This window comes from Lynx rufus, unplaced genomic scaffold (assembly GCF_022079265.1).
Source record: "Lynx rufus isolate CCGP_SWC_20201006 ecotype Redwood Valley unplaced genomic scaffold, mLynRuf1.p SCAF_39, whole genome shotgun sequence".
In the NCBI taxonomy this organism is placed as follows: Eukaryota; Metazoa; Chordata; class Mammalia; order Carnivora; family Felidae; genus Lynx; species Lynx rufus.
This window is the reverse complement of record NW_025814855.1, coordinates 2,709,581-2,718,845: the sequence shown is the minus strand read 5'-3', so window position 1 is coordinate 2,718,845 and position 9,265 is coordinate 2,709,581. Positions and strand designations below refer to the sequence as shown.

General features: G+C 42.8%; 1 protein-coding gene across 1 annotated transcript in view; it reads left to right on the top strand.

Moving 5' to 3' along the window:
- The first annotated feature begins 408 nt into the window (after window positions 1-408).
- NLRP4 (NLR family pyrin domain containing 4) overlaps window positions 409-9,265 on the top strand; it is a 29,968-nt gene continuing 21,111 nt past the window's right edge. The window contains exons 1-2 of the mRNA XM_047094269.1: window positions 409-688; window positions 7,237-8,809. Of these exons, the coding sequence (XP_046950225.1) occupies window positions 409-688; window positions 7,237-8,809 (1,853 nt within the window). The remainder of the gene's footprint in view (window positions 689-7,236; window positions 8,810-9,265) is intronic.

Sequence of the window (9,265 nt, the reverse complement as noted above, 5' to 3'; positions counted from 1 at the left end):
TTTAATTTTTTTCAACTGGTTTATACCAGGTATCTATATCTTCATTAGGAGTCCTTTCCTGGATACTAACATTGGATATGTTTTATTATGTATCTCCACCAGGCATTGTCAGAATTAGGGTTAGAAAAAATTCCTCCAAGGATTATTTCTTACTCATGCTGAATTTTATTGTCATCCTTCTCATGATCGTTTCAATAAAAAGGTGAGAAGAGATGGGTCTGGTCTAAAGAAATTCCTGCCCTCATCCCCATTCCCCCCAAAACTAGCAAGGTACTATACAAAAACTTAGTTACAATTGATTTTTTTTTTCTTATAGCTTGGTACTGCCCTGAATTTTTCACAGGTTCCATATATTTCTTGTTAGTGGTAATTCTCTCTTTGAAGATTGACATCTCTGTCCTGGTCAAGATGGCGTCATCTTTCTTTTCTGATTTTGGCCTGATGTGGTACCTGGAGGAGCTCAAAAAGGATGAGTTCAGAAAATTTAAGGAGCTCCTAAAACAGGAGCCTCTGAAGCTTGGACTCAAGATAATTCCCTGGACTGAAATAAAGAAGGCAACACGGGAAGATCTTGCAAACCTGCTGATGAGGCATTACAAGGAACAGCAAGCATGGAATGTGACTTTCAGCATCTTTAACAAGATCAATAGAAAAGATCTCTGTGAGAAGGCAAAAAAAGAGATCACAGGTGAGAGGGTCTGGGGTTGTGGGATGGGGACAGGTTCCTCATAATGAAGATTATGCCATGATGCTGATAAACGTTCTCTACATGTCTACCTACAGCAGGGCCAGAATCTATGATGGGACACTGTTACCCTTGTAGATAGAAAGTAACTTAATTAGGACCTCATGGTTAGACGTGGTAAAATGTGGGTGGATATCCTGGCCTAACCTGTACTGCACTTCTGTCTGGATTACCTGTAATTTTGTCCTGGGCAGAGAACTTGTGTCCAAGCAGAAACTCCAAGGTGATATTGTATTGTAGGAACTATAGCTTTGACCCATTAGCAATGACACCATCTACTGTGGGTGGTCCACTGAGCTGACGGTAACTGGTGTGGTAGTGTGTTTATTCAAGACTGCATAGAGTGCCAGTGGTCAGTGAGATTTTGAAATCATTGCCAAATACGTGTGTGTTTTAATATTTAGCAAGCAATAGTTCATGTCGGAAAATCTGTGACCTATAAGCAGTATCATCTTAAGGGCCAATATTTTTTTTGAGGGAAGTGTGTCTTTTGTTCAGAATTTTATTGAATTGTGGACCATTTTACACCCTCATCTGCCCAAATATCAGCCCTTCTTGTGACCTCTGAGTTTCCACTACCACCGTCTGTATTTGTGTGTATCCTATTCACATACGATGTGGGCTCTTGGCAACTTCATTACATCTTTATAGTAGCCCCGTTGGAGCATTTAGATATTGGAATACATTCCATTTTACGGTAAGTTTTACTTCATTTTTATAATTACAGTTAGGATATCATGTTGACTGTTCAATTACATTTGTGGGAAAGTTAAATGAGGCACAAATGGCCTTTCAGATTTGTTTTGTTTGGTTTTGTTTTTAGACAGAACACAGCACACACTGTGTGCTGTGAGAGAGGGGGAGAGAGAAAGAGAAAATGAGAATCTTTTTTTTTTCACTAAATGAAATTTATTGTCAAATTGGTTTCCATACAACACCCAGTGCTCATCCCAAAGGGTGCCCTCCTCAATACCCATCACCCACCCTCCCACCTCCCTCTTATGCTTTGACTCTCTCCCACTCTAACCTCTTTTTTTTGTTTGTTTTTTGAAAATGAGAATCTTAAGCAGGCTCCGCACTCAGCATGGAGCTCAATGTGAGGCTTGATCCCACAACTTTGGGCTGAAATCAAGAGCCGAAATCAAGAGTTAGACACTGAACCAACCAAGCCATCCAGGCGCACCATGTCTGTTCAGATTAGAAAAGATATGACACAAGATTACTCAAAAGGGAGGGCATTGGGTCTAATAAGATGGAGAACCACTTAATCTCTAGTGGGACACTGATGGTACAGTCTTGACTTGGCTCCATGTGGCAATCCTACACCCATTCTCAAACCATATCAGAGATGAGGAGCTACAGCAGAGTCCATGGACCAACAGAGGTTCACACCTGAGATCTTCTGCCTGCCAATCCCATGCACTCCCAGGACCCAGACCAGAGGGGGTAGAATAAAGCAAAATACTTCTGGAGATCCTGTGGACTCCTGTTTTAATTGCCTCCTTTTTATACCCTGCTGGTGGGGGAAGGATTCCCACCTCTAGGTTATGAAGATGACTAAACCCGTAATCCCCAACACTGTACAGGTGAAGTTAACAGCAGTGTTTCAGCACATAGACTCACAGCCACATATAGTCAAAACACACCACATGGGGCCCCATGATGACTTCACTTAGAAACAGAGTGAACAACCAGGGGTGTGGCAGGCAGTTTGTGGTATTGAAAGAGTGGGTGTGCCCTGAATCCCTGGAGGATGTGAATGTGAATAATTCTATGACTCTCAGGGAACTGAAACCCACTACTCAGGGATAAACATGAATTATGCCTGATTCCTTAATAAACAGATTATTTAGCTAGGGGACCATATCTGTGGGCACAAAGTAGGGAGGGGGACTTAAGCTTAGGACATTCCAGTCTCTTCCTCCACAACTTTACCACATATCAAGGCAAGACCTAATACTGCATCTTAAAGTCTGACACCTGAGCTCCTTGCACAAAATTGTCAAGTGATGGAGGACCATGCTGGAGAGGCAAATGCCAGGCAGGTGCTCCCTCTAAGGGTTAAACTGGTGGGTGACCTCTTGCCCATGGCCATGGCACCAGAGGCTGTGGTCATAGAGAGTGGGTTGCATGAGGTCAGCCTCCCCTGGATCTTCCAGGTGGGAATATGTGCCTTCCCATGCACACCTTTGCACCACTACCCACCTTCATGCTGTGTCGTAGACCAGAAAGACCCCTGGTCTTTCTCCTCAGGGCTGTGTAGAGGTTTGAGCCTCACGCACTGTCCTCTCAATACCTCCAGGGCCTCATCACAACAGGAGACCAGTCATCCCTGTCACCATGCTTCTGCTCCTCTGCTCCTGTTGGTGTAAGAGAGACTGAGGGTTGCTTTGAAGAATAAGCACTCACTCCATTGGGTAATGTTGAACCATCCTGGCAATACAACCTGTAACATTAGTCAGCTTCTGGTCTGCTTCTAATCCATGCCATGGACTTGTAACCAGAGCCTCGTATTTTGTTGTGTGGATGTGAATGTAATTTCTGCTGCTCCACTCTTGAAAGATGCTTTTGATCTGGACACTCCTATCTTCCTCCAGTTCCGGAAAAGTCTGCCCCATTACATTTGAGTCTCTTCTGACTCTTCTCTCCTTCTGTAATGCCAGTTGAATGTACGTCACACCTTAAGGGTCACTTGTACATTTATCCTGGTAGCAGGCATTACCTTTGTTTTGCATATTTAAGGTATCAGTGGGAGGAGATAGCCATTCTGACTTACCATCATGTTTTCATCTTCAACGTTCAACTCCTCACCAAGATGTGCATAGATGAGGCTTTGTGTTCTCCCTGTTTGGGGTGCTTGCACCTGTTGGAGTACTTGCACCTGTCTGAGGTGCTGTTGAGATGCTTGCACCTGTTAGAGCTGCTAAGCTTGGACCTGTGTCTTGGTAGCATTCCTCATTCCTCAGTCTCAGCCATCATATGAAAATACCACTTCTGTCCCATTCTTAGCTCCCTTCTGGGACTCTGCTGACACATATTAGACCTTTACACTGTGTCTCCTCAGTCACTTCTCTGTGTTTTAGTCTGTGTGTTTATTTCTAATTTTCTTAGTCCTTAATCCCCTTTTCAGCTATTTCCAATCTGCTAACAAACTCATCTATTGATTTCATAAATTCAGCTAATCTATTTTATGGATATAATTTCCCTTTGTTTTTCCATTCCTTCCTATCTTCTTTTTTATTGAACACTTTAAGTTAGGTTCATTTTGAGACAGATATTAAAGTAAATATTTTTCTAATGTGTTTCCCACCCTTCCTTGTTTTGGTCCTGTGGTTTTTGTCTCCCAGCATGCCTGGAAATTTTGAGCACGGGGCTTTCGATACAATACATTGCAGAGGCTACTGAGGCTCTGCAAGATTATGTTCTTCCAGATCAAGTGGAATTGCTTCTGGTAACAGACGAATATGTCCTTAATAGTGCAGATTGAAATAATTCAAAGCCAGGCTGTGTTTTGTGAGGAATATTTTGTTGCTAGTTGGTCCATCCAGTATCCCCTCATGCCTGACGTGTGCTGAACTTCTGAACCCATCATTTGTCCCCCAAACCCTTGAACTTGGCAGGAGTTTGACTTGGCTTATTAGCCTCTTAGCTCTTAATGTCTATTCAGGTTCACAGCCTCTTTAGAGGAAAATGCCCCAAGGAAAACAGACAAGTGTTAAGCTCTCCTTCTTGGCCTTTCCCTCTGTCTCCTGTATCTTGGCTTCTCAAGAACTTTCTGTTTTCATAGCTCTTTAGTGACCTCACATAATTTTTCCCTTTTTAATCTTTTTAAATGTTTACTTTGGAGAGACAGCCAGCATGAGCAAGGGTGGAAGAGAGGCAGAGAGAGAGGATCTGAAGTGGGTTCTGTGCTGACAGCAGAGAGCCCTGTGTGGGGCTCAAACTCATGAACTGTGAGACCATGACCTGAGCCAAAGTTGGACACTTAACCGACTGAGCCACACAGGCACCATTTAATTTTTTTGAAAGAGCGAGCAAGTGCATGAGTGGGGGGGTGGGAGGGGCAGAGGGAAAGAGAATCTTAAGCAGGCTCCATATTCAGTGTAGAGCTCAACACAGGGCTTTATCCCACAACCCTGGGATCACGATCTGAGTCAAAATCAAGAGTAAGATGCTCAACTGATTAAGCCACCCACGCACTCTGACTTCACATAACTTTTTTATTATTATTTTTAATATATGAAATTTATTGTCAAGTTGGTTTCCATACAACACCCAGTGCTCATCCCAACAGGTGACCTCCTCAATACCCATCACTAACCCTCCCCTCCCTCCCACCCCCCATCAACCCTCAGTTTGTTCTCAGTTTTTAAGAGTCTCTTATGTTCTGGCTCCCTCTCTCTCTAACCTTTTTTTTTTTCCTTCCCCTCCCCCATGGTCTTCTGTTAAGTTTCTCAGGATCCACATAAGAGTGAAACCATATGGTATCTGTATTTCTCTGTATGACTTATTTCACTTAGCATAACACTCTTGAGTTCCATCCACGTTGCTGTGAAAGGCCATATTTCATTCTTTCTCATTGCCACGTAGTACTCCATTGTGTATATAAACCACAATTTCTTTATCCGTTCATCAGTTGATGGACATTTAGGCTCTTTCCATAATTTGGCTATTGTTGGAAGCGCTGATATAAACATTGGGGTACAAGTGCCCCTATGCATCAGCACTCCTGTATCCCTTGGGTAAATTCCTAGCGGTGCTATTGCTGGGTCATAGGGTAGATTTATTTTTAATTTTTTGAGGAACCTCCCCACTGTTTTCCAGAGTGGCTGCACCAGTTGGCATACATTTGAATTAATTTAAATTGAATAAGAAATTTCATTCCTCAGTTACACCAGTCCCATTGAAGTTGCTGAATAGGTACATGTAGCTAGTGGAGGACCTAAATTTTTCACTAGGGAACAAAAAAGTACTAAAAATACACATTCAACAGGATTCGGTTTCTTATCAAAAAAAAATATGGCTAAACAAATGTCTTGTGGCATGAATCATAGGCACTAAAACCAAATTTTTGGTGCTGCTTTTGGTTGGTAGTGGTGAATGAAATTATTAATAGTTTCTGTGTTTTAACAATTTCTGTTTGTTTCTTGTCATCTTGGAAGTGTTTTAGGAGTTTCTGAATTTCCCCTTTGTGTGTTTCTCCTCAGTTTCCTTCTTTGTAATTTTTTTTTTCAAGAGTGAGGGTTGAATGTCAAACCTTACCAGAAACATGATCTTCCCTAATCTATGTCATTAAACATGCCGTTGGACATAGAACATGTTGAAAGAGTCACTCCAATATATTTTTTGGAACAGAAGGCAGAATTGGCCTTCAGATTGGACCTGCCAGGGCATGGCAGATAATGGTTGCAATCTTAATGACACTTACTCACATGGGCCTGTTGAAATCAGTGAGCCTCTCACAACACTGTTTAAAAAAAGGGGGGGGGAGAGGGAAGGGCAAATTCTCTACCTTAGTGCACCATTGTGGGCATGAGGAGTGCTATGCAAATACTATCATGCTCAGAACCCGATAGAGAATTAGGCTTATAAGACATGATGGTGCTTATATGTAGGTGGGAATGACTTGTTGGTGTCTTTGTTCTCAACCACAGGAGATATCATCATCCCTTTCCAAATTGAAGTGCAAATCTGACAAATGCCTCCTATTCTAAATCCCATCATACTATGTGTTATGGTCCCACATGCATGGTCTCTTATAGCTTGTGATCTTCACAATCTCCCTATATGAGGTAGCTCAGCCTTACTTTCATTTACAACTGAGAAACCTGAAGCTTGGGGAGATTCCTTCCTTCCCCAGATCACATAGCTATGAGCAGCAGATGCCAGACCTCCACACAGGCCACTGAACTTCTGAGTTCAGCGTTCTTCTTCTTATTTTTAATGTTTACTTATTTTGAGAGTGAGAATGAGAGAGCACAAGCAGAGGAGGAGCAGAAAGAGGGAGAGAGAATCCTAAGCAGGCTTCAAGCTATCAGCGCAGAGCCCGACTCGGGACTCAAATTCTTGAACAGTGAGATCATGACCTGAGTCAAAACCAAGAGTCGCACACTTAACCAACTGAACCACCCAGGTGCCCCAGTTCAGGGTTCTTTCTATAAAAAATCTCTCAAGTGTCCCAATATGCAGAGTTTTGTCACTGTTGTTTTTTTCATACTGTCTCTGCCACAACTACCCCTCTCTGCCATTTGTAGTGGGAAGGTAGCTATAGACAACATGTAAACAAAGAGCATGGTGGTGTTCGAGTGAAATTGTATTTGTAAAACAGGCTGTTGTCCAGCTTTGGCCCAAAGACTGCAGCCTGCAGATCCCGAGAAGATGCATTTTTGGAAGAAAAATTGCAGGGTCAAAAAGGATATATAATATATGATGAGCATTGAGTTTAACTTGGAGATGTTGTATGTTTCTTTTTTCCTCTTGTTCTCACTCAGGACACACAAAGTTGTACCAAATGCACGTGAAGGAGAAATTCAACAACATGTGGCTCAGAGAATCTATCCCCAGGATTCAAGATCACTTACATCCTGAACTCACCCAGAGAGAACGTGAATGCTTGGAACTGTTTTTTGCTCCTAAGGAAACTGGGAAACAGACACGGACGGTGCTCCTCAAAGGAATACAAGGGATTGGGAAGACAACATTCCTGATCAGGTTGATGTTGGCCTGGGTGGAGGGCAACCTCTACCAGGAGAGATTCTCCTATGTTTTCTACCTCTGCTGCCGGGAAATGAAGCAGTTGACAGAGACCAGTTTGGCTGCACTCCTCTCTAGAGGCTGGTCTGACTCCTCCACTCCTTTTGTGGAGATCCTGTCCCAACCAGAGAGACTCTTGTTTCTCATAGACAGCTTCGAAGAACTGAAATGTAGCCTGAGTGAACCTGAGTCGGATCTGTGCAGAGACTGTATGGAGCAGGTGCCAGTACAGGTGCTCCTGAGCAGCTTGCTGAGGAAGAAATTGCTCCCGGAGTCCTCGCTGCTCATCACTGCTGCACCTGTGTACCCCCAGGAAGTTGAGGATAGGTTGGAGTGCCCAGAAATTAGAACACTCCTGGGATTCAGTGACAGTGATAAGAAGATCTATTTCTGCTCTATGTTTCAAGACCGGAATAGAGCCATGGAAGCCTTCAGTTTCATGAGAGAAAATGGGCATTTGTTTATCATGTGCCAAATCCCCATCCTTTGCTGGATTGTGAGCACTTGTCTGAAGCAGGAAATGGAAAAGGGGAAAGACCTGGCGCTGACCTGCCGACGTACCACCTCTCTTTATAGCTCTTTCATCTTTAACTTGTTCACGCCCAAGGGGGCTAGCTGTCCAGATGAGCAAAGCCAAGGCCAGTTGAAGGGCTTGTGTTCCCTGGCTGCAGAGGGTATGTGGACCAACATGTTTTTGTTCAGTGAAGGGGACCTCAGGAGAAATGGGTTAGTTGATTCTGACATCTCTACGTTGCTGGACATAAAGGCTCTTCAGAAGTGCAAGGAGGAGGAGAACTCCTACATGTTTCTCCATGTGAGCATCCAGGAGTTCTGTGCCGCCATGTTCTATTTTCTCAAGAGCCACATGGACCATCCTAACCCAGCTATTGGATGTAGAAAGGCTGTGCTATTTACCTATTTGAAGAAAGAAAAGGTACATTGGATTTCTTTGGGGTGTTTCATATTCGGCCTTTTAAATGAAAAGGAACAACAAAAGCTGGATACAGTTTTTGGCTTTCACCTGTCCCAGGAGATACAGCAGGAATGTCACCAGTACTTGCAGCGCATAGGTGAGAATGAGCATCTTCAGAAACAGACAGATTTCTTGGCATTGTGTTACTGTCTGTTTGAGATGCAGAATGAAGGTTTTGTGCAGTGGGCAATGGACTTCTTCCAAGATGTTCACTTTACCATCACGGACCACGTGGACTTGCAGGTTTCTGCCTACTGCTTAAAATACTGTTCCAGTTTGCAGAAGCTTTGCTTCTCCATCCAGAATGTCTTTCAAGTGGGAAATGCAGACAGCTCTGTGTGAGTCCATCTAATTGCTTTCTTTCTGTTATCTTTTCAGCATTTGTCCACATTTCCAAGTGGGCTTGGCTGAGGACATTTTTATTATAGAATTGTCATTGTTTCTGTCAAACAGACCTTAGCTCAGGTCCTGGTGTGACTGTTTATGAACTACATGACCTTGCCCATGGGATTTCCCTTCTTTGTTGAAGTTGCCTCACTAAATGTAGGGCAATAATGTTAACTATGTTGTGAGGTATTGTGGAGATTGAATATGAGAATCCATGTGTGTTTCTTATACTTTTCAATATGGTTGGTATGTACTTATAATTAGCATCATTCTCAAAGGACGACATTCACATCCTTTCTTGAATTCCCAGTTAAAAATTACCTTTTAGGGTGTTGTATGGAAACCAATTTGACAGTAAATTTCATATATTGAAAAAAAAATTACCTTTTAAAATTTATTCTAGAAAT